The sequence below is a fragment of the Pygoscelis adeliae genome, unplaced genomic scaffold (assembly GCF_000699105.1).
Source record: "Pygoscelis adeliae isolate BGI_AS28 unplaced genomic scaffold, ASM69910v1 Scaffold222, whole genome shotgun sequence".
Lineage (NCBI taxonomy): Eukaryota > Metazoa > Chordata > Aves > Sphenisciformes > Spheniscidae > Pygoscelis > Pygoscelis adeliae.
The window spans coordinates 5,461,096-5,486,808 of NW_008824309.1; the positions used below are offsets into that span (position 1 = coordinate 5,461,096).

Consider the following 25,713-nt stretch of genomic DNA (forward strand, 5'->3'; position numbering starts at 1 on the left):
AAATGCCATTTTTCTTTAGTTAGAACCCAACATGGATTTAAGCACGTAGATGGTTTTACAGCCAGTGACCTGTGACATAACTAGACATTATGGAAATTAAATCAGTCTTTCAGTGCCAAAATGTGTATCTCTTGGTGAGTATGGTGGGGACGATCATAGATGTTGTCGAGTAATCTGTGTTTTATCTATAATATTCTTGGAAAGGCCATCATTCTCCATAAGAACCTTGGCCTGATCTAATTTTTCGTGAGGTCTCAATGACATATAAAAGAGACATTAACTAAAATAGTGCCATAGAAAGCAACCTGGAATTCCTCTCATCACACATGTTCTCATGTATCCTTCGGAGCAGTAAGATTTTTGAATTTTCAGGCCATTTGCTAGTTGGCCTCTCTGTTGGCTTTAGGGAGTAAACTTCTATCACACTTTATTCTAGGCTGATTTAATTTTTTTCTTTTTTCAGATTTGCAGTGATCTGTAAAATCTTTCAAATAAGCAGTTCTTCCTAGTGCTTGGCTTATTGTCTGGGGTGGTTTTTTTATGTCTTTCTTTTCAAACAGTGGTGTGGGCCACATTTGCTGGCCTGGTTGTGCTGTCAGCTGCGTATCTTGCACAGCGGTACTGGCTGTGCTGACCCGTGGGCAATGCTTCGTTAATGCAAAGGAGCCTTTGGCCTTTTGGAGGCGGTTTCTCAATGCTTAGGGAGGTCTTTGCTAGGAAAGAAGTATAATGAAATATAATGATATTGGCCTAGTGCTTAAGTTGGAAAGCAAAACTGTACAAAGTTTCAGTTCAGATGTTTTAAAGAAAATGGTTCTGTTTTGTCTTAAATATTCCTTTGTGGTGGTAAAACCATAGCAGTGTTGTGGCTGTGATTGTGGAGGGTCTTTGCTGGAAGCCTGTTTTCTCCCAAGGCCGGAGGAAGAGGTGTCCTCTCAGGCTCATTATTTATAGCGGTACGTGCTTGCTGTCAGCATTGGAAGTAATTGTCAGAAAAGGTCAATTTTAGAGAAATTGGTGGATGAAAAGCAGTGTATTTTCAAGTCAGATCAACATTTCACTGATCAGGCATGGATTCCTCAACAAGTTGGGGGTAGGACTGAGAGTGGAGATCGGGTCTAATGAAAACCAGTAAATCGTGGTCTTCCAGCAGTGAAAATGTCAGCGGCGACATAATGAAAGCTATATATCGTGGCCTGTGGAATGCCAGATGATTCATGTGTGAAAATTAAGCAACTGGTTAAATCGGGGGGGGCACACTTTGAAAACTGCGTCTGCTTTTAGGATGTTCTGTAGGTGAGCATTTAAGGCAGATGAGTTGGAGCATGACTTTGAGGTATTCTTCAGCTATGCTGGAGATAACATCTCTTAGCTGGCAGACACTTGAATTACTGATGATACTCCATAAACACTCTGTACCTTGGGAAAGTGGACTTTCTAATGCCAAGATGATGAGGCATTTGGATCTAGCAACAGGCACGGCAGATGAAGAGATAAACGAAGGAGCAGAAGAGTCTGCAGTGAAGCTTGATCTCCAGGAGGTGAGAGGTTTGATGGAGCAGATTGAAGATGGAGCAGGAGGAGGTCTGCCTTACCTCCCAGCTCCTGGTGTCGAATACGTTATTTAATATCATATATAATATAGAATCATAGAATCATAGAATCATTAAGGTTGGAAGAGACCTCCAAGATCATCGAGTCCAACCGTCAACCCAACACCCCCATGCCCACTAAACCATGTCCCTACGCGCCTCATCTACCCGTCTTTTAAATACTTCCAGGGATGAATATATATATGCCATCTGGTGAACTAATGCCATTAAAGCATCTCCACTGAATGAAACGGACAGTGGCGGAGATGACAGTGCATGGAAAGGTGGTGGGTGGAAGGTGTTAACGAGGGTGTTAGGGCAAATGCACAAGACATCAGGGTGTGGGGCTGGTTACAGCTGAAGGCGAAGGGGGGGATGAGGATGTCAAAACCCCGCAGAGGCTGCCTGACCACCCTGCACGGGAGCCTGCCCCAGCTAGGCTTATCAGAGGCGCAAGACCGAAGGGGTGACAACTCCTACGTTGCAGAGATGTTCCAGGATGGAGGGAGAAATTATTTTTTGAAGCTTAAAGCCTAACTAATACCAAGTAGGGGTTGTGTTTTAATTCGCGTACCGCAGATCGGTAAAGTTGCCAAGCAACACGTGCTGACCCAGTGTGACAAGCTGCGAAATGATCTGTGGAGGTGCACGCTCCCGTTTACCCCAGTGAAGCAAGTCAGGCGAGACCCATACCTGTTTGTACAGGTGTGCCTCCCTGCGAGCGGGGCCGCAGAGGCAGGAGAGCAGACCCACTGCCTTCTGCGTTCTCCTCATTTTTTTACGGGGTGAAGCGTAAAGAGACGTGGTCAAATTGTTCAGTGAATGTGGTTTTCTCTCCATCCTGGACGACCCAGTCTCTTCACACCTCAGCGCCTGTTCCCTTTCTCTGCTGATCTCGGGCAACGTCCAGCCCTTCGTCCTGGCTCCCAGGCTCTTGCTTTAGTGTGCTTCGCTCTCCTGATGTTTGTTTGTTCTGGTTTTATTGCCAGAACCAGGGTTTGCCTGTTACGTTGGGCACGGGGTGGTGGTCCCATGACTCTCAGGATCTAGCCCACAGAGTCTCCCTGGAAGGCCCCCGGTGGTCTTCCTGCCCCCCTTTCCTTTTTTAGGTAGCTGTATTCACGTTTGCATTATTTCTGCCATGAGACGCAATGAACGTATGAATAAAATTTTGTTACTTTGGGAAAACACCAGCTAGCCAGGCACCGTAGTTTCAGGGAGATTCACTTTTTCTATCCCCGTGCACTGTTGTTATTTGAAGCTAACCACGAACCGACACAGTAAACAACCGATCAGCTCCAGGTAATTATTTCTGGTGGGTTAAAGTAACAACTGGAAGGAAAAAATAACCACAAAACAAAACAAAAAAACCTAAAACAACAGCAAAAACAACAACAACAAAAATCCTTCTCTGACATTGCTTACAAATGAACAGGTCTGGTTTTGTGAGAAATCCAGGAGGATGAGAGCCTGGTTTTGTGCTTGCAGTGATTCTAGCGCAAGTGTTTACCTCTGTGCAGTATTTGATTTACTGTTATTAAAAAAGACCAAATATAAATGTATGCAGTAGCTTTGTGACATGTTAGCAGACAATTAATGATCATGGGAATGTTTTCCTGTTTAACTGTGTCGTGTAACAACGGTATTTTTGATGAGAATATTGCATTGTGCCCATGCACTTGCTTACGCGATTTGTACGCAGTAAAACGGAGTAATGATTGACAGTGATTAGCTGTAAGTGAAATGCAGGGAGGGCGCAGAGCTTGTATGAAAACCAAATGAAAAATTAAACGTGTAAAGGAACTGGTAGGAGGGGGAATGAATACGGGTCCGCTTTAGTCCTGGATTTTTCGGCCTACGGTTAATTCACTTTATACGCAGTTGCCTCCAAACTGAACTCCGAACAGCAAAGTGGTTCAGATCGCTTTAGCTTCAGAAAGATGAATTAAAACTAGCGTTGATTCAGCCATTCAGTGGTTAGCGTGCACCAAGGCTCAGCAGGCTGCACTGCTCTGGGCGGACGCAGTTCGGGTCAGGTTGCAGGGCGAGCATTTCGTCCGTCCGTAAATTGTAACGGCGTTAACAAGAGGGGGCGACGACTGCAGAGGAGCTTTCTGTACGAGCAGAGGGTAAAGAACTTTCTGTAGGAAGGCACGGGTATACGTATACACTGCTGCTCAGCTTTGCAGGCCACGTACGTGCGGATAAATACCAGGGAGCACACCGAGGTCTCCGTCTCAGAAACGTCTGCTGAAACCCATCGGTGCGGTGTTGGAAGCTTGAAAGGGTCACGGGAGTGGTGGCTAAAATGAGGATGCCATTTTGTAGCTTCCCATTGTGGTGGAGATAATAATTTTCTTTTCATTGGCTTTTTTTTTTCACCACCAAGTTAGAAAAATAAAGGAATTAAATGGCTTTTTCTGGGAGGACAAGTGCCAAATAATTAATTGGCCATTGAATTCAAATAACACTTGAAAGTCTTACGAGGCAGATGGGGGGGTTGTTTGTTTTGGGTTATGCTGGGTTTTGTTTTTCTGGAAAAGCTATTGAAAATCTGAACGAATTAATGGCGGTGGTGTTTGTTTACTCCACGGATTAACTAGGCGGCTCAAAAGAGCACTAATTGATCAGTTCTAATTTGGGTTTCTTTTACATGCCTTTAATGATATGTAGCTTTTCTAATGTTTATACCAAATAAAATACGCATTAAAATTGGAGGGATGGCAGCGGAATAACTTGGAGTAAAACTTTATGAGAAAATTATTTGAATTTCAGTATCACGTGATAGAAAATACAAAATCAGATTAATTTTGCTCTTTTAATGTAACTAATTATGGAAATTTCTGCAAAGAGAGATTTCCATACAGTCCTTGTGGCGCAAAGGGCAGTACCAGGCAGCGCAAATAATAAAATAGTGCAAGAGAAAGGTCTTTTTTATTTTGAGGCACAAACCGGGTTTTGGATGCCACCTCTGACTCGGCTAGATGTGGACACACACAAACATGAGCTACTTTCTTCTATCAAGAGAAAAATGAGAACGAGATACTTATCTAAAGGATTGTTGTGCGAGGCGAGGCTCGTTGTTCATTAAACTTTTATGTAGGTGCCGAACGCGTATAGCCGGGAACGGTCAGCCCATTCCCAATTATTTCCCCGAGGGTTAACTGCCGACATCGGTGCGGCATCTTCTGCAGCCCAGTTTGAGACGTGCTCTTTGGAAATGAGCAAAAGCGGCCGTGTTGTCCTCAAAAGTGCCCCCTCCCTTCGTGGCTTGCCGGTATGTTTGATGCCGTGCGCCAACGGGAATTCACGCGTGGGTCGGGAAATAAAAAAATGGCGTGACCTCCGGGTGAACTGCCAGGGGAACAGAGCCCTTCTGCAGCCTAATCTGTGCGGGTCGGGGGCCGGGACAATACCACCTGGTGTTCATTAACTACTACGTAAATATGTTAAATTGTTTGGGGAAAAACCATGGCACTACAGCGTGAATGGGCAAAGCAAGGGGGTTCATTAATACCTCGCCCGTCGCGAGGAGTAGTAACGGCCCAGTCCTGTTTACACTGATTTTGGTAAAAAAGGTCTCGTTTCCCTTCTGCGAGGGAAAAGCTCAAGTTTTGAATTAGTTCGTGATAATAAAAATCTCATTTCCACGATACCGTGTTTTCGGGGCTGATCTCTGAACTTCCACAAAGCTCGCTTTGGGTCGATGCCGAGCAGGCTGTGACTCGGTGCCTAATCTAGCATGTCAAATGTGCGGGGTGATGTCCGAGAAGAACTGTCACAAATCGCTCTGGAGAGCGGAGGGGGGAGGCATCAGCAGAGCGGGGACACAATGGTGCAGATTGATGTATGGTTTTATTAAAGCACAGTTTGTTGCATGACGGACAAGCGTTTCGGCTCACTCTTCAACGTCTTCTGCGGCGTTTAATACAAGAAGTTTCTTGTTGTCAGTACTTTTGGTACAAAAATGCTGAACCTAGCCTTGCAGGGAAGCGGAAAAAATAAGTATTTTCATTTGAAGATGCTCTTTTCACCAATTAGATTTTGAGATGTCACTACGCTGTTTTTTTAATTCGGCCCAAGCATGCTTGGTTAATTGGATAGAACTCATTTTTGTAATCAGAAGGGTTCGGTGCTTTGGCTCTCTGCTTTGGTCTCTCCCCAATTATTCCGTGTAACAGTCTCCTTTCACAGCCAGAGCCATAATCCTGCCGATTCGAAAACGGCGGGTTTGTTTGGAGAACTTTTCCCACAAAATCCTACCAACCCTCTCTTGCAATTTTTTTTTACAACTTGAAATGTTTGTTGCTGTAGCACAAATAGACTGTTCTGTGAGTTTACCCAGGACTGACCTTAGGCTAGGCAGTCATTCCTCTGATCCCTTAGAAATACTGAGTTTGTGCTGATGATCTTCCTGGTCTCTAGACTGTCCCGATTTTCTAGACTTAATAAAAATGTAACCTTAAAAGCTCAGCGGGATCACCTCATTCTTTTCAAACTGCTGTGTATATATACCTGCTAGCCTGGTACATAGACTAGAAAACTATTTTATTGAAGAATTTCATGTCTTGGTCGCAGATGAGATCATTTGCCAGCTATCTCTTCGTAAGCATGGGATACGTTCTCCTGTTTTGTTTGATTTCACTTATCTCTTTGGCATCTCTTACTCTTTGGCTACGCTTTATTTGGTAACGTTGCAATATTTTTCCCTTTTTCCTAGCAGATGCATTCACAGTCGTATCATCAGCGCTTCCCCGTGTTTTAAGTGGAATGCTCTTGCTTATTGGGTTAAATGTAAATAGGTAAGATGGTCCAGGATGATCCCAACTGCTGTTGCCATACGGAGCCTCACCAAAATTTAACTTACTGCATAGGCTCAGGACCTCGTTTTGCTTTGCCCTTGGAGAGCACCAACCACCCTGCCCGCCGCCCGCGCCGTTCCGTGGTGTGGCCGCCAACCCTGGACTGGCAGTCGCAGCCTCCCTGCCCCGAAAAACCCCTTCCCCGGGCGCCCTGGGGCCGGCTGCACGGAGCCTTGCACCTCCTTTTTCTACGGGACTTTCACAAGGAGCAGGAAGGCGCCGTATGCAATGTGTGGTCCACACAGATAGCATCCCTGCCTCGGAGAGAGGAGCCCTCTCAGTGGCCCCAGTGAACTTAAATGTTTATTTAGGAAATAATTTAACCCCCCCCCCTTCCCCTTTGCAGAGCGGCCCGGCCACTGGAACTCGACGAATGTTTTTTTTGCTTCTTATTAGAAGGAAAATCCCAGGATTTCTGTGCTCACGCATGGTTTCCTTATCCTCCGTCTGCGTGGAGCCGGGCTGTCTGGGGGCTCCCGGCGCACTGAGGTCAGCCCGTGTGCCGTGGGACGCGGGAGGGGCGAGCGCCGGCTTCCAAACTTCCCAAACTGAGCCGAATCCCGATCTTACGCGTCCCGTTGAGTTCAGGGCTCCCTGCCCCTGCTGCCTGTATTGCGTGCCATGCAAAAACCCGGGGGATAGGTCTTGACATGATTTATTAGCTCATCCGTGTCCACCTTGCTGCTAATTCAGAAGTGTTCCGAGTCACAGTCTTGAATATTGTGTGTAATTTAAAAAAACTAGTGGTGTCCCTGCACCACTGTGTGTTATATATGGTGGAGTGAAATGGGAATGAATTATGTCTAACTTTGAATATCTTGCCTTCTCAGTTTGACAATTCATTTGCATAAATTCTGTTTTCTCATACGAACATCATGGCCTGCCTGAATTTTAAGCTCACTTTTCTTCTGTCATTTATGCCAAATACTAAGTATCTGAAATACTCGAGTGAAACATACCTGTTTCATCTGTCCTCTGTGTTTATCTGAAGCCGAACTGTCCTCTGGGGATGCATGAATGCAAGTGGCATTTTACTACAACTCATTAAAAGATGAGGGGTTTGTACAGGTCCTAAGAAAAATTAAGCTTTCGCTAGTCAGACTGAAAATATAAACAATACAGGTTGAAAATAGAAGCAATGTGGGACTTCCAAAATAATCTTGAAATCTCATCTTGTTAAAGATGAAATTGCATCCGAGGGAGGATGGCGTGAGAGGGAACATATTGTACCCCCCTTCACTTCCCCAGGACGTGGGCTTTTAGCTCAATGAAATACAGGCTTTGTAATTAGCAGCAAGGCGATTAGATCATCCACATTTCTGGCAGTAATTTGTGCACTAATTGTGTTCGATTGTTTAATTACTCTTGCTTACTGTTATTGAGGAGAGGTAGCGAACCCCCTTGCAAGAGCTCCTACAGGTTCCTTAGATAGAAGTTTGCATGTGCTTCACTGCATCCCATATTATCAGGAGGGTAACATATATTTAACGATTCCCAGGGCCAAACCGCGTAGAAAATTCTCTAAATGGCAAGTGGAAAGAAGCTGGATTTGAAGGCAAATGAACTCCAATTTTTGTTCAAAACTTTTCTGATGTTTTTGGTAGGAACCGAAAGGCAGGAATAAACAGAATAGACCCAAAAAAAGAGGTTAATAACTCAGCAGGATAGGGATGGAGGGGGAAAATTGCAATTAGAGCTGGCAAAGTTGCGAACAGTCTCTGGGATTGCTGTCCAGGATCCTGCACAGCAGGGAGACGGGAAAACTGCCCTTGCAATTTGGTTTGTCTTTGGACAGTGATGACATTACACAGATAGAGATTTGGGGTTTAGTTTTTGAAGCTGTAGAGAGATGCAGATGAATACATATATTATAGCTTCAGCAGTGGAAACTCCAACCTGTAGCTTTATGTGGACTGGAAGAAAGGCGGGAGGAAATGTGAAGAACAGTGAATTAACTCTTGCAATTGTTGGGAGAGTCACGCTGGTGATGTGTGTGAGGAGGACCTACTGTTGGGTAGAGTTTGCATCCAGGAACAGATCTTCCAGCATTGCCACACAGGTTGTAGCTCCTTTGACTTGGTTTATCGCTGATGAATAATCATCGTAACATTGTCGAAGGATGGTCCGGCTGACCTTGCACAGTGTAACCTGTACGAGCAAATTACTTGGGCTGTGGTTTCTGCAGTTTCTCACGGGTGTTGCTGCTTTGGCATGCTGTGCTTGATACTTTAGGGCTGATGTGTCTACTGCCTGCTGAGAGGGAGCTTTTATTTGCTTTTACTATTTTATCTACCTGAAAGAAGTGTTGCTTTAGGGCGCTATGAGATGGAGGCTCTTCCAAGGGAAGACATAAGAAAATGAAATGAGGCAGTAAGTTATAAAACTCAGAGATGTGGCCCAGACAGTGAGCAGGAGATGTGGAAGGAAGGTAGAGCCAAGACGTCAGCGGAAACATCAGCCTCTTGTGAGACTGGGCAACCTCCATCTGCATCAGACCTCCAGGGAGAGCAGGACAATGCTTCATCTCCCGCGGGAGGGAGGTGGAGGGGCACCGAACACCGCAGCGCGTGCCCTGCTCACACGAGGAGGAGAACCACAGAAACGCCCACACACCGGGAATTCCTTCACCCCTGGCTTTGGCCAGATGGTTGTACGGGAAGATTTGGTGTCTGACTTTTTTTTTTTTTTTTTCCTCCTTCTCCTGAAACTGTGCAACGTTTGCTGCGACCTTGCAGCTGGCAGCAGCCCAGCTCGTGGCCGTCAGTGAAGACCAGCCAGCAGGTACCTACTGAGCTCGTGAGAGGGACAAGAGGGACAAATACATCCTCACAAATAACTGCCCTCTCCGACAACGCGTCTCCCCCAGAACCAGAGGTCTGATGCTTGGCAGCACTTCTCCTTGAGGGCTCCCCGGTCCTTCCTTGGAGGACGGGGACCTTCCATTGTCCCCGGTGCCGGTGACAGCGAGGACGACATGTCGCCACCCTAACGAGACCTGACAAACGGGCAATTGGGCTGCCGCTTAGGGAATTTAATGGTTAATTTCCGTAGCGCCATGTCAGGGCAAAGGGCAGGAAGGAGTAATCCTGCTGCAGAGCGGGGATGGGGATGCCTTTCCGTCTGAAAGGCGCTGGTGAAGCTGGAAAGATTGAGTTAACTAGGATTTCTGCGTCGGCACCCAAGACCTTTTATAAACAGACTGTATGATCTAAATACCATGTGGCTATTTCCCCTAACTGCAGTCCGGTATCGAATTTGGAGCGGGCCGTGCCATTTCTATTAGGTCGGTGCACGCACGCTGCCGTGCACGAGGGGGCTGCTACCTCTGGAAAGGAGCCGAGTTAATTCAGAAGGAAAAAAACCGCGTGCCCGTACGCTGGAGAGCCAGCCTGTTCGGCGAGCAGCGGTCTAGCGCTGGAGTGGCTGATATGTCAGCAAACACGGCTTGAAAAAAATATTTTCGTGCAACGTTTGGCGGTTTTGGCTGAAAGCCATGAACTAAAAGGGGCTTGTGAGCGAAAGAAGAAGGCTCCGTGCCCTCGATGAAGCTTCTTCGGGCTTACAGGCTTCATGAAGAGAAGCCATCTTTGGCGAAAAATGTTGTTTTGGATGATTTTGGGGGAAAAGAGTGTAACCGAAAACAATTTTTTGTCAAAAATGTCTGCGGGTTTTAAGACAGTGCATCCATATATATATATACCCTTCCTTTAAAAACAAAAAAGCGATGATTGCATTTTATTTTTATGTGCGGGTGTAAAAACAGAGAGAATGGGTGTGCTCACAGAATTACTGTGCCGAACAGTAATTATTGAATATGTTTGATTTTCTTCAAAATAGTTTTTGATATTCCACTCTCTGTGAAATATCAGTATTACCTCAAACATCACCGAGTATTTTCTCAATCGGATGTAGTATATTTGTACATGTATTTTGCCCCCCGTGAAAGGCAGAACTATGGGTACCCGTGTGTACATACTCAAAATATTTGTGAAATATTGAGTATTCGGCTTTGTGACAGTAGGTAGTTCTATCTACGCAGAAGTATCCATTTTTATACTATCTCTGCGTGTATGAAATGACCGGGTGGAACATGCCTGCTGTGAAGAGCAGTGACTGTAACGGTGGCCGGTGTTTTGTTCGATAAATACTTTCTGCTCCCGTAACTGCCGTGGTTCAAAACAGCGGCCAGGCTGGCCTTGCTCTGGTCTGCTCAGGATTGTTTTGTAACACAGAGGGGTTTTTTTAATTTTAATTCCTTACCTGTAATTAAATCTGCTTCAAACGCATAAAGTAGAGGGGGGGAAGTGAATTCTATATATTCATTTGTGGTTCTTGCAGCTCATTAGGAGTGGCGTTGGCAATTAAGCTACTTGTAATTACAAGAGGCACGATGTGAGTATTTTTAGCGTGCAGCTGGAGGATTTCTGCCACCCTTGCAGGCAGGACTAACAGCCGCTTGTCTTCTGAATCTGAAGAGGAGGCAAGTACTAACAGCTACGCACAGACATTTGGAGACGGGCTGAATAAGCAATTGGTCCCATAAGAGGGAGCGTGTGTGATAGAGGGAAAACTGGTGTCCTCAACTGGAAGGCTTCGACCAGTGCTGTAAATGCAAGCGCTTTTTGTGATTGTGATGAGAAAACCCAACAAATTAATTTCTTATTATACTTGGGAGGAATTCTTGCCATTATTTTAATCTTGCTGTGCTTTTACTTAAAATATTGCTGTTTGTCCTTCATGTTGATAACATACGTTGATCACAGGTTGCTGCTGAGAGTTTGTGTTGAGCTATGAGGAGCCCCTCTCTTTGGGATGGGGGTCCTAATTTTTTTTTTGTACCGTAACGCAGGATTGCTGCTGAGACCGTGTGAACCGACAAAGAGTTTCACTGCAAACTGCTGATTTCTTGAAATGAATCATGGGGCTTGTAAAATCTGCCTTGCTTTGTTTGGGCTAACAAATAATCCAAACCCCCCTCTCTCCTCCAAACCTTCATTATCTTAACAATATGAATATTAAGCAATTTCCACATGTGAAACCCAGTCGCCGTTGAGTGGCTCTGGTCAAGCAGTGAGCAGAGAGGCTGACGTGCGTGCGGTGATGGACAGGTCTCCTCTTGGATAGGAAAGGAGAGACTCGGCTCAGGAGTCCCAGTGCATCTTGTTTCCTTGTGCTGAGCATCGCCTGTGACTTGTGTTACGTGCAGATACGTGCCCTGAAAGCAAACGCTCCCGGACTGGAGCGTGTCTACCCGGTGCCGTTGCTTGTGCAGCTGATGGCTCCCGTTGTCCTCGGCTCAGGACCACCAGGACAGTGTCGGCATCTGGCCGGCTCAGCTCCAGGTCTGTGTGTATTTAGCCATGAGGAACTCAAAAACGTGAATGGTCCTAAATCCACGCACGTACCCGGCTCCCTCGCCGAGGTGGGCTCCAGCTGGCTTTGCTGGGGACTCTTCCTCCAGACCCCACAGAGAGCCGCCGGTCCCGTTTCTTTTGTCTTTCACGTGGCTGGGAGAGGCTTGTTTTTTTTCCTTTCTGCTTCTAATCAGGGCTTCATTTTTCCCCTGGCTGATAACGCATCTGTGGAGTAAAGCAAATGGAAATTGGCATTTCCCTCTTCATAAGGTTAAAACAACAAAGTTTAATGCACCACGTTGTGTGCTATCTGTTTCCCTCGCTATTTTTACGGATTTCCCGGTGCTTTAATAAAAGGGCTGTTTCCAGATAAAAGCCGAGGATAACGACAGCCGCCCCGAGGGCCATCGTGCTGCCAGTCCTGTGTGGGTCCCTGCTGCGAGACAAACGTTGGGAGGCAGACGTGGAAGGTTACGCCCCTGCCCCGGGAACATCTTACCTGAAAAAAAACCCCAAAAGTTGATTTATTAAGTAATAGCTGCCACGCTTTCGAAGTTGCTTAGGAAATAAATAGCTGAGTATTGCAGATCTCTTGGTCAGTCTGGGTGGAAAAGAAAAAACCCCAACCCTGTGTGTGCTGGAGGGATGCCAGCGGCCAGGGGAAACCGGCGGCTCCTGCCTGGCTCGGCAGCCGCGTCCTCTCAGGGCTTTCCTGTCCCGCTCGGTTTTTGAGGCACGTCTTCATCAGTTTTAAGGAACTGTAATAATATGAGCTGTGCATTTAGCGATGCGTTAGCGTTGTCTGTTCCTGGAGGGCTCCCCGCAGCCCGTGCACAGGGACTGGGATGCTCCTGAAAGCTGCTGGTTTTGGGGACCGGCTTCACGAGTGGTGCCGCAGCGGGTATTTGTTTCTGCTTCAATTAGTTCCCTTCATTCAGGCACATGGGAAAAATACGCTGCGTCGTTTGTCACAGCGTCACAGAGGGAATAAGACCTTTTGGAGCACGGATGGGGAAAATGCAATAATCACCTTACGTTATTAACAGCAACCGGCTGAAGTTAGAGACAGCCTGCAGCAGCTGGAGCTCCTCGCCTTTCCTGAGATATGTGGAAAGTAATGCGGAGCTTCTGGTTTGCCGAAAAGGTGCATTTTAGAAGGGTGTGAGCCTGTGTTGGAGTGTGGGTGTGGGAGACCCGTTGCTGCTCCCCCGGGCATCCCGACAGGTCTCCAGCTACCCTGTTTCCTTTCTTCCTGGTCTAATTCTGCGATACTCCAGTGTTCTCTAAAAGAAGCAGTTAAATCCCGTCGCAGGGCAGTCTCCGATGACTTTATCAACATCCTCCTGAGGTTTTTGAAAACCAGTCGCCGACCGGTTAAATTGTAAACGGTGACAAACCCGACCGCCCTTCCCCTCAGCTCCCGTTTGCAGCTCTCTGGCTGGGAGGGGGGTTTGCCCGAGTCCTTTTCCCAGGCGGTGCCAGGGATGTTTCTGAAGCCGAGCCAACGTAACGACACCACTGCCTGCCCCCGTGGGAGGGCAGCTGAAGGTTCCTGGGGGCATCGTGGTTTTGGCCGAGGCGGTGGCCGGGCTCCTCGCGGTTTTGCTCTGCTCACCCCTGTTCTCTGCTATCGCCCAGGTGAGGTTTTTTCGGCCGCCGCATGAGTACGGATTTCGCCGGCGATTGCCGCCCGCGCCGGCATGGGTGCTGCTGCTCAGCCTGCTGGCCGGCTGCCTGCCCGCCGTGCAGCCCAGGGACTTCACCGTGAAGGACATCATCTACCTCCACCCTTCCAGTAAGCCACCTTCGCGCGGGCTGCAAAGCCACGGCCGGCCACGGCGCGGGGGTAAGGACGAGGGCGAACGCGTGTTAAGGCAGCAGAAACACCGGGGTTGAGCTGAGTGCTGAGCAAAGATTAAATAAATATCCCCAGTACTCATAAAACTAGTTGATATAAAACCAGATCGTCGCCTCCCAAAGGGATTAAAGGACAGATAGGGTTACAGGCAGTCGCTGAGCATGTCAGGAGCTTTTTGTTCGCTATTTGCTGTTCCTCAGTAATCTCTCTGGCCGTAAGACCAAGGCCCCCTGCCACGCGGTTTGCCCGAGCACATCGACAGCCGCGAGCAAGGGCCAAACGCAACCATTTGCGGCTGTGGCACCAAGTGCTCCTGACTTTATTTCGGTAACTCCCTGAAGCAATGCTGTAGCAGAGTTATCCACCTTTACATCTTCCAGGGACTCTCCTTTCACTAGTCTGTTCACTTCATCAGATACAAACTTACTTAATTCTAGAAGAAGAGAGCTGTTCCTGCCATCTATTCCCAGAGAAAACTCACCGCCTGTCCAAATTCGGCTGGAAAATTTACATTCTGTACAAGCAAGATGAAATTCCTGTTCTGTGCCGTAACCACGACCTGCTAGAGGTCCAGGGTGAGAGGGGTGAATTTAATTAGTGCTGTTGTGTTGTCTCACCCCAAGCTGTTCCTTGAGGGCAGCACCAGCCCCACCAGAGATGCTCCCAGGTGACCTGCTGGCCCTTACCCAGAGGAGCCTGGGGAAACAAGCAGTGAATGCCTTTTGCTTCACCTCTCGTACCCAAACGGGGTCCGGCCCAGAGCCGGTGGGCAAGGTGAAGAGGAGGGATGTGGCCTGCGGGGCTGCGGAGGTTCAGCTTGCTTCGCCCTGTGGAGATAAACGTGACCCATTCACCATTTGGCTTCTGAGAAGGTGGCAGCATCTTGAAGATGTATTGAATGTGCTACAGAAGCCCTGCCAGGAGACCACTTAAGAAGTTACACTCTTCATTTGGCGAGATAAATTAGGACGGAGTCTGCTGTTAAAAACTGGAGGTTCAGCAAATTGATTTTTCTTTCCTTTGGGACATCAGCCTGCCTTCAAAAGGGGTAGCTCGTTTCCTCGGTGGGACAGTTTCCAGAAGTATTTTAATCCATCTGATATTGTGTTATCGGCACTGATAAAGTAGCAGTATTGGATGTGAGCTCTGATACCAGGAGGATAAGTACTCCTTGCTCACATTAACTCCCTTTGAAGTCAGCAGTGGGCACTTTTGCTAGGTAAACAGGGTTGAACTGAGTCCTTATTGTGTCTGTGTGTGCCTTTCCCGCACCGCTACTGGGGACAGGATTTTTACAAATGGGGACCAACTTGATGAAGTTGACAGGTACACTTGCAGAAAGATGTGTCTAAAGAGAACAAACGCTGCTGTGTGCCTCTGAAAAGCCTAGTAGAACCAGATTAATTGGCTCATTTTAACTGAATATTGTCTGTTCCTTTCAGCCACACCGTATCCTCACGGATTTAAATGTTTCACCTGCGAAAAGGCAGCAGACAATTACGAATGCAACCGATGGGCTCCGGATGTCTATTGCCCAAGAGGTAACCAGCCGCGTGCTAGCGTTTAATTTAAACCCACCTTACGACACCCGCTTGCTGTCCCCGCCGCAGGGACAGCACTGAGCCCCCATTATTCCCTGCGTGTACTCGGATGCTGGTGATTGCTGCTCCCGCTTGTAAGCCTCCTCAACAAGAAAGATATGTAAGCGATACGAGTAATCCTTTAAGCTTTTCTGTCTCTTTGCAGTGGATGAAGTTTAAGCCTTTCGTCTACTCCCCGTACTCCTCTAGCTCAGCTGGAAATTAAATTAGGCTGACGTTTATTTAAGGGTTGTATTTCTCTTACTGCTGAGTACGGGACCGGTTCTTGCTTTGTTCGCTTCCCTGCCCTATGGCACAAGCCCACGCTCCAGGGCAGCCAAGGCTGCCTCTTTTCGGCTGGCATCAAGATATTTTCAGTCTTTTGGGCTCATAACTCCCATCGGAGTCTGAAGTTGGGAACGGCTCAGAAAGGGCTTTGGGATACAGGCACCCAAATACCGGATCCAGGTATCGGTGAGACCCTCAGATCTCCCCCTCCCTTACCGCTTCTCTTTTTGAGACACTCACAAGCATTAAGATCGTCCACAGCCCCTGACGAAGCCCTGGCGACGGGTTGGACGTGGACTGTGTCCTCACCAGCGTGGGAACCACGCGCGGGCAGGAGGCAGCCCTCGTGGCAGCCGGGGCCGCGCGGGGCGGGGGAGGCTGCATGCCTGCGGGCGGCCGGGGCCGCGCGGGCAGAGGGATGCTGCTGGGGCTCGCCGCTCCCCTGGTGCTTTCTGCAGGCTCGGCAGCGCTGTTCAGCATCTATCCGGAATGTCTGTTGTGGGACGTTACAAGTGCCCTCAGAAAATATTTATTTTGGAAAGATAACGACCATGACCTGCATGGCAGGGACGAACCAGCTGTGTTTGCAGCCTGTGTCAGAGCGCGTTATCTGTCCGAGGATTTATTTGCTTTGAGCTCAAACCAGCAAAACATCAACAACGATAAAAGAGATCAGGCTGGCTGGCATCAGATGAGACCAATATTCACGGACGCTCCCTGCTTTGACAGGAGTAGGTGGTATTTAAAGGACTAAGGACAGTGTTACCTGCAGATCGCTGTGCAAGGAGGGAGGTGTGACTCCAAGGTCTGCCTTTAGTAACAACCAGCAGAAATGACTTGACCCCCAAAAATGCTGGTCTGGAAAGAGCAGTTAGTACTTAATGGCTGTTTAGGGGAGGGGAAAACCGTGCTTTGGTGCGTCTGTAACTCATCAGCTGTGTTCAACCAGACCAGAGCTGCTAGGAATGGTCACCGGCCCTCCTGCCTGCCGGTACAAACACCCGCTGTCCGTGAAGTAAGGATGGGGTTTTAGCCACGAGAAGTATTCGATTTGCACCTCGAATACTGTGTTCAGTTTTGGGCCCCTCACTACAAGAAGGACGTCGAGATGTTGGAGCGTGTCCAGAGAAGGGCAACAAGGCTGGTGAGGGGTCTGGAGAACAAGTCTTATGAGGAGCGGCTGAGGGAGCTGGGGTTGTTTAGCCTGGAGAAAAGGAGGCTGAGGGGAGACCTCATCGCTCTCTACAACTACCTGAAAGGAGGTTGTAGCGAGGTGGGTGTTGGTCTCTTCTCCCAAGAAACTGGCGAAAGGACGAGAGGAAATGGCCTCAAGTTGCGCCAGGGGAGGTTTAGATTGGATGTAAGGAAAAATTTCTTTACTGAAAGAGTAGTTAAACATTGGAACAGGCTGCCCAGGGAAGTGGTTGAGTCACCATCCCTGGAAGTATTTAAAAGACGGGTAGATGAGGCGCTTAGGGACATGGTTTAGTGGGCATGGGGGTGTTGGGTTGACGGTTGGACTCGATGATCTTGGAGGTCTCTTCCAACCTTAATGATTCTATGATTCTATGATTCTAAGGGGCTAGCTGGAAATCTGAGTCTATCTCCAATCTTCAGAACAGAGGACTTCTGATCTCCTTAAAATGGAGGGGTTCGATAGCGCTTTACTCCAGGCAGAGCGTGTTAGCGCCCAGACTGCCCCGACATGGCGTGCCTTGGGGCTGGGGCACAGCTCCGCCTGCGGCACGGACCCCCAGCCCCTCGCTGACGGCTTTTGGGCGAGACCAGGGCCTCCACTGCTGAGTCAGCAGTCGCTGTGTTTCAGACGACTGGGGATGGGCGCTATGGCTTATAAATGCTCTGTCCTTATTCTGTGCAGTGGAGGCAAAGCTGGTAATGTCATTGCTCCCCACTCTGCAGAAATCGGCCGTTGCTTCGGGATGCCTCATCACCGAGGGCTTTTGTTGGCGTCTCAGCTTTACATCCAATACCCCTCCACATCAGAAGGCTTTTATTAAGCCAGCTTTTTTCTTCGTTGCTGTAGTTTTCAAATGTGACGTTGAGTTCGTGTAAGGAAGCCGCAGAAACGCAAGCTCAGGTTTGAGGCGTGACTCCAGGTGTGCTCTGGGGGCTGGGGTTATCCGCTCAGGTAATCGCCTTATCTCTGGGAGTCAGAGGGGTATGCTTATGGCGTTGCCGCCATCGCTGCAGTGATCCGAACCTGTGTTGGTTTGCTTGGGTTAAGTGGTGGGAGAAAATGAGAAAACTCCATCCCGGTATTTGCTATAATTATTTTTTTTTTTAAAGACAGAATGCTATTAAACCCAAGCAAAACAAAATCTTTTCATTAACTATAATGTAGGACTTAAAGGGAACCATATTTTGTGTATAACAAAATTCATTATAATGGAGAGTAAAAACATGAATCCCTGTATTGAACAGAGATTAGAAAAAGCATTTCCTAGAAGGCAGGCCTCCTGCTGTGCATTAACCTTGTTTTCTGTTATTTATTAGCTTCAGCTCAAGCAGAAACTGTGTTAGTGATCTAATTTGTATGGAAATACTGCACTCAATATGCTCCCAGTACTCTATTTTTGGACGGCCTGTGGGAGGGCTGACATCTCGGTGATGGCCACCACCACCACGGTTGATGATCCAGCCACTGCAGGTGGCACCTGAAAGCGCTGTTAAGAGGCTGCGGTTTGGGAAACGGGCTCTCAAAGTCAACATGTGACTCTGGGCCCTTTGAAATGCCAGATTCAGTGTTTCCCTACCCACTTCAAAGCAGAGAGGACGATTTTCTCCTACTGGAGACACATACCAGCCTTGCTGGGTCTCAACATGTGGGGGTGGTTTGCTCACACTTAGCCTGGCTGGCTGGATGCACCATGACTTCTGGTTTCAATAGCTGGTTCCTTCATTCATGCTCCCTTTAAGGGCATAAGAGGGTGCCCAGGAGGTGGACCCCATGGAGAACGTGCGTTTCAGCCGTTGGGTGATGCTGCTGTAGGTCAGCATCACTCCTGGCAGGTCGAGACTGAGGCTGTCTGTGGTATATAGGTGTTTGGAGATACCTCGTAGCTGAAGCACGTCATGCAGCCTTTGCAAGACAGTTCCACCAGAGGAAGGAAAAATGCAAAAGGAGACGGTGTCACCTGTCGCGCCGGGGCTCAGTGTAAATCAACAGCCCTGAAAATCCCCCAAATAATCACATGGAGCAACCACCTCATTTTCAAATGCTTTTGTAATGGAATGTGTTGCTGGACAGCCTGCGTACTGCACCACGATCAGCCTGGCTCTCAAGTGCCTTTAAGGACACTCTGGAACCGCCAAATTTAGGAAACATAAATCTATGGGTTTTTTGATACAATACCACCGAGACCCATCCTTACCCTGTGGCCGTACAGCATGCTGCCTGGCTTGGGCACCGCCCTACTTAGGAGCATCAACTTTCATGCTGCAATGTCTCACTTGAATCGCTCTGAATGTCTCCGTTATTTTTGGTAACGTTTTTATAGCGTTGGGCCTGCGTTCTTCACGGGGTCAGCTTAGAGTTCCTCTTCCATCCCGCCGGCCGGCAGCCTCCCTATCTGCAGAGCAGTTAATGTCCCCCACCGTGGTGATGCTCCCCACCTCTGCTTTGCTCTGGGCTCTCCTGGTGCTCTCTGGCCCAATCCTTCTCATAGCGCCTGTCATCATTGCGCTTAGCCTGCTCTGAGAAGAGAGGCAGACCGGAATGCAGCGCAAAAGTTAATATTAATCTGAGTGAGTGGATTTTGTTGCTTAGTGTGGACTTACCCCGTAGCTGCAGCCCTACCTTGCAGGAGATGCTAGCCATCAGCGATGGCTGTACGAGGAGAGGCATGCTTGGTCCCTCTGCGCAGGGGAAAATACGTATCTCCAAGATGATTGCACAATATTTTCTAAAACCACACTTGGAAGAAAGAATGAAACAGCCTTAAAAGAGTTATGGGGTGCGAGAATTTTTATTTGTTCCATCTGGGACCTGTCAGGGGCGAGCTCCGCTGCAGAGAGCCATCGCAGGAGAAATAAAGCTCCCGTGAGGCACGCCCAGATTTGCTGGGGAATGGCACTTCCAGGCAAGGTCCTGGGAGAAGCTCAAAGCCGTCGTGCAGAGAGTGCACCCCTTGGGGTAAAACTGTGAGCTCCACCCCCTGGGGCAGGAGAGCCTGGAAAACGCGTTAAAAGCTGCGTCTTGCAGCCCTGGCCGGTTTGAAGGAAGACAGCACACCGAGCATCTCCAGCCTCTGGTGATAAGTTAAGTCTGTTTGCTGTGGATATCACACTTGAGTTAAGAGCAGGTCAAAGATGTGACAGACGTCTGAGGGGTTTTATTGCCTAATGAAGAACGTGTTCGGTCGGCAATCTCGCTCGGCTGTCGCCGAATGCCTAAAACATGAGAAGTATGCAGGGCTTTGCCATCGGAGATGAGAGCTGAACAGGAATGTTCGCTTTAAATTAATTACACTCCTTTTATTCCCCCTGTGAAAGCCACAATTTTATTAGTAATAAGGTTGATTAATAAGCAAGGTATAATTTAGAGAAGAAATATATAATGGCATGTTTCCTCTGTTGAAAATCCAGTGTGTTCATCTTGGAGTGCTGGGTGGGGGAACAGCACCTTCAGCTTCCCTCTGATGACTAAAGCATGACATAAATCCAAATTCCTTTACGCCTGAGGATAACCACAGCATTTGTCAGTCATCCTGCTTTGAATTTTCTGTGCGTTTTACAGTTGTCTCTAGAGGAGTAGCTTGGAAAAGGAGGAGGAGGAGGAGGAGGAGGAGGAGGATGGTCTCCTTTGGGGACAAGGGAGCCCACAGGAGAAGCGTGCAGAAGATGCGATGGGAATACCGGGGACAGAGCCCATTTTATGGTGCCTTTTCCAAAGACCGGGAAACTGAGAAATGCAGAAATCCTCCCAGCTGTTCCGTCGGTCTTTTGGCATTAGTTTATAGATGATAAAACTGAGGGACAGAGAGGGTGAAGGATCTTCTCTGGGCCTCGCAGAAGCCGTGGGAGAGCCGGGGTCAGAGCGCGAGCAGCGAGGAGAGCTGGCACGAGCCGTTAGGATATAGGGAACGGCATCTCCAATGTGTAACGCTGTAGGTCGGTCTGCAGAATTAATGGTTGTGCATGAAGCTAGGAAAAAATTAAACCTACACGAATGAAAGTTAGCTTCCGACATACACAGGTATTGTGAATGTTTTCTTTTTTTAAAGACAATTCCTATAAAACCAACAGTGCACAAGATTTGGGGTGTTTATCTGAACCTCCCTCCGTACCTTGATTGTCCAACGTACGTTTCTTTATCTGTAACATATAGACCCACACTAGTGTTGGAAACAAATCTCCGTGTTCCAGAGTGCTTTGAAACCTCAGGTTTGCGCCAGAGCTTGGGGTGTGGGTGTGTGTATTTAGTGACATTATGTATTGCAATAAATACATCAAAACTCTCTTTTTTTTAAATCCCAAGATTTGAAAAAAAATCTAAGACTTCTTTCCTATTTCTTCCTATTTGTAGACCGTCACAAAACTTGAATTTGACAGGTAAACACATTTTCCTGTCTTTCTAGGTACAAGATACTGCTTTAGCCAACACATGATGAAAGTTACTGGAGAAAGTGTATCCGTCACCAAACGCTGTGTACCATTAGAGGACTGTCTGTCTACGGGATGCACCTATGTAAAGCATGAAGAATACAAGGTATAGGATAAAAATTGCCTTTTTCTCATAGGAAAACTAGGCAGAATCCTTCTGGCCTCCACCAGAAGTCTGACTGGTTCGGTGGGTAAATCAGCGTCATGAAAAATGAAATTTCTCTTCTTAACAAGCTCCAGCTCATTTCCGTTTGTTACAGAAACAAAGGAATAACCTCTCCCAGAACAAAGGAATAATCTCTTTAAATAACTCTCCTGCCAGCAGCTCAGGGGAGCAAACCACTCCCTTCTGGCTGCGGAGCGCTTTGCCTGCAGTACTGCACCGTGTTTGCTCCCCTCTGCTCTGTGACGGATGCTCACCAGCCATCTCTTGGTTTTCTTACTGAAACGGGTAGGGGAAAGCCCCGAAACCTTCAGAGCAGACCCTTTATATCTGAATCAAACAGCTATTTATTGAAGATTTTTCTGAAGGTCAATAGTTGACCTTTTTGAACTTCAACAGGTTGAAATAAAAGAGCTTTCTGAGCTGCCAGGCACGCTGCAGTCCCATCCCTGTTTTGCACATAATTTTATGCTCTCTTGGCCTCGGGCGTGTTAGTCTTGTTGCTCTGAGCTGGGTGAGGAATTGGTTGGATGGTCGCATCCAGAGGGTGGTGGTCAACGGCTCAGTGTCCAGATGGAGATCGGTGACGAGTGGTGTCCCGCAGGGGTCCATTTTGGGACCGGTACTGTTTAATATCTTCATCAATGACATAGACAGTGGGATCGAGCGCACCCTCAGCAAATTTGGAGATGACACCAAGCTGAGTGGTGCGGTCGACACGCCAGAGGGACGGGATGCCATCCAGAGGGACCTGGGCAAGCTGGAGAAGTGGGCCCGTGTGAACCCCATGAGGTTTAAGAAGGCCAAGTGCAAGGTCCTGCACCTGGGTCGGGGCAACCCCCGGTATCAATCCAGGCTGGGGGATGAAGGGATGGAGAGCAGCCCTGCCGAGAAGGACTTGGGGGTACTGGTGGAGGAAAAGCTGGACATGAGCCAGCAATGTGCGCTCGCAGCCCAGAAGGCCGATCGTCTCCTGGGCTGCATCCAAAGCAGCGTGGCCAGCAGGTCGAGGGAGGGGATTCTGCCCCTCTCCTCTGCTCTGGGGAGACCCCCCCTGGAGCACTGCGTCCAGCTCTGGATCCCTCAGCATAAGAAAGACACGGACCTGTTGGAGTGGGTCCAGAGGAGGGCCACGAAAATGATCAGGGGGATGGAACACCTCTGCTGTGAAGAAAGGCTGAGAGAGTTGGGGTTGTTCAGCCTGGAGAGGAGAAGGCTCCGGGGAGACCTTCTTGCAGCCTGTCAGTACTTCAAGGGGGCTTCTAAAAAAGATGGGGGCAAACTTTTGAGCAGGGCCTGTTGCGACAGGCCAAGGGGGAATGGCTTGAAACTAAAGGGGGGGAGATTCAGACCAGATATAAGGAAGAAATTGTTTATGCTGAGGGTGGTGAAGCACTGGCCCAGGTTGCCCAGAGAGGTGGTGGATGCCCCATCCCTGGAAACATTCCAGGTCAGGCTGGACGGGGCTCTGAGCAACCTGCTCTAGTTGAAGATGTCCCTGCCCACGGCAGGGGGGTTGGACTAGATGGCCTTCAGAGGTGCCTTCCAACCCAAACTGTTCTGTAATTCCAAATCTCTGTGCCCTGGCAGGGTACTGTAACTGGCCCTTCCTAGCCCTGAGAAGGCAGAGCTGCATGTCCTTATGGGCTGATACAGGAATTGTCTATCTCTCCAGTGCCTGCACACTAGGTGATAGGCAACAACAACAAAAAAAACATACGAGTAAATACTGATTTCTTTTAGTTCTGGCTTGTGAGCTCTACTTCAACCAAACAGCACTGGTTTTCATCAGTTTACTTTTTTGGGGCAGAAAAGAAAATAACCTCTTCAAAATGGATGGTGTCCTCCTCGCACCAGCCAACGTACTGTTCCTGTGCAGGTGCAATTGTTCTCTGAGTAGATGGATTTAAAAAAAAGGGGTGGGGAGAAAGAGGGGGGGGGGGAAACGTGTCGTATTATTTCCCCTACGTCTTTATTCAATGGCAGTGGTATTTTTCAAGAAGCCGAGTTAACACCTGGTTTCTTTCAGATCTGCACCTCCTGCTGCGAAGGAAGCATCTGCAACTTGCCGCTACCAAGGAACACAACAGACGCCGTATTTACAACCCTCTCCCCCCTCAACAAAACACAGAGACTTTCACATCCCGTCCTGCTGACAACGGCGTGTCTCTGGTTGGGGTTGATGTCACAGCACTGGGTCACGCTGCCACGCGTGGTGGGTCCGGACAGCTGAGCTGGCTGAGAACATCTGCATGAACGTTCAACCGCTCCCTAGGGAGCCTGCGCTTGGGAGTTGTCTTTGAAAGACTGATTTTCCTCCTGATTTCTTGTTAATGATGAACTGGTGAGCCTGGGACGTAGACGCATTTGAAGGGGCTAAAACCATCACACGTTTCTCTACTGCTTTCTGAAGAAACTCATGCAAAATGTTCCCAGAATCCATGCCTGAGACCGACGCATACGCTTTTCTTAATGTCTGTCTTTTCTCCGTGAAGAAATGTTATTTAAAACTACTATGTCACTGCCAGCTGCTAGTATCATCACTTACTCCTTTGAAACTTTCTTGTTATAATTTGTCAGAGCACTAACTCCGGTGTCTTGTTAACCTGTTTTGAGAACATACGGTAAATAATATATAGTCAGTACGTCTTTGCAGTCTCCCCACATCTCCTCCTCCTCTCGGAGAGGGCAGGAGTTTGTAGCAAGGCAGCAGTAGCTGGAAGGGATGGGGTCAAGGGAGCAGCAGCAGCTTGGATCAGGCCAGCGTCGCGCACAGATGCGTCCCCCGAGGTTGTCCACCAGCAGCATGAAGAGCCACCCCCGTAACAACACACACTGGGACGTGCAGAAGATCACTTGGGTTTACAAACCGAACCAGAAAAACTCTAAAAACTCTGTTGCTGAAGCATAATTAGAGGGGGAGGTGGGTGTGCGGTCCTTGACCCTCTCTTGGGAGGAGGAAGGCGTATGGAGAGCTAGTGGGTGTCCAGGTCGAGATGCGGGTCCTGCCGAGCCGGGTTTCGGGGCTTTACATATTTTCATATTTTGGCACCCAATCCTACAGCGTGAGAGAGGGTTGATCCTGAAGAGCTTCTGTTATTTTATTTAATGCACTCCCACTGTGGAGTGTGGACTGTTACTAGCTACAGCTGTATTTTGGTGACCTGTGTTGCTTGTTTTGCTCGGAAATCATGTATGCAATATTTATTTTTGTATGTTGAGCAGGATCTAAAGTGTTTAAAAGATTCTTAATACTGATATTGCCAGGGAAAATGGTTGTTTTGCAAGTGGGTAAACCTGTAATATATAAATTATGATAGATAAATATATATATATATATAAAATGTTTTGCGTCACTATTGAAAAAAGAATCAGCTTTGTTTTGCAGGGTCAGTAATAAAAGCAGGGTATCCATGGACTTGTTTTAAAGTTAAACCAAACTTTTTTATAATTGATTTTTTGTTTGTTTGTTTGTTTTTTTTAAACCACTATGGTCATAAATTGTTCTTTTATGAGTTAATTTTTGGCTAGTCGTGCTCCAAGGTAGCTTGCGCTTTATCAAGTTATAGCATGCTTATGCTCTGAAGTGCTTTTTCTGGTGAGTTATACAGTGAAAGGCAGATGAAGGAAGCCCATGCCGGAATCCAAATGCTTTGTAAACACCTTCAGTGCTTTGAAAGGGCTCCGGGAGGGTACCAGCAAGCCCTCATCTAGCAGCATCTGTGTTGGATACCAGTAATAGCTGGAAAACTCTGCAGATCTGAGCATGCAAGGTGCTGTCTCGAGTTTTGTGGCCTTTGGAGTGAACTCTGCTTGCACTCCGGGGAGTTTTATTGGAGGCAAAGGAGGAGGAGAACCGAGAGCAGCGCTCCCAATTTAGTTTCAGGTGATTTCTCTGGGGAAGAAAAGCACTTTGGAAGCTTCGGTGTGTTTTGCTGAGTGATGGTTTTTTAAAATGTATATATACTTCGTTGTGAAAACGGAACTTCGAACACCGTTTCTTTCCTTTCTTTAACTTTTTAAATAAAACTAACTTTTTTGAGGGGAGGCTGGCTGACCTCACTCATGGGCAAACCTTGCATTTTGATGTCCTTTCCGCTCTCCTGTGACTAGCTCACGGATTGCTAGTATTAAGAGGGTAGTTGCAATCTGCTATTTTATGCAAGTTAGACGTATCTCCGGAGACCCTGAAAAAACCCACCCTGCAGCCTTTATAAAGCCTGTCCCCCTTCTCTGCAAGCTTTCTCGAGCAGAGGAAGCCCAGTGCCGATTCACAGGCACTTACCCTGTAGGGGTTGGGGGAGAATGAGGTGGAGGGTGTTACGACTTCTCCGACAGCATTTTAAATATTTATTTATTATTACTGTTCTGCAAAAAGGAAGAGTTTGTCTGGA

The 25,713-nt window shown here is 47.9% G+C and overlaps 1 protein-coding gene across 1 annotated transcript in view; it reads left to right on the plus strand.

The window, feature by feature from the left end:
• The first annotated feature begins 1,448 nt into the window (after positions 1 to 1,448).
• The window catches only part of LOC103912666, a 27,385-nt gene continuing 3,120 nt past the window's right edge, over positions 1,449 to 25,713 (plus strand). Inside the window, exons 1-7 of the mRNA XM_009319025.1 lie at positions 1,449 to 1,541; positions 2,172 to 2,297; positions 11,661 to 11,876; positions 13,447 to 13,603; positions 15,109 to 15,207; positions 21,132 to 21,262; positions 23,349 to 23,534. Of these exons, the coding sequence (XP_009317300.1) occupies positions 1,449 to 1,541; positions 2,172 to 2,297; positions 11,661 to 11,876; positions 13,447 to 13,603; positions 15,109 to 15,207; positions 21,132 to 21,262; positions 23,349 to 23,534 (1,008 nt within the window). The remainder of the gene's footprint in view (positions 1,542 to 2,171; positions 2,298 to 11,660; positions 11,877 to 13,446; positions 13,604 to 15,108; positions 15,208 to 21,131; positions 21,263 to 23,348; positions 23,535 to 25,713) is intronic.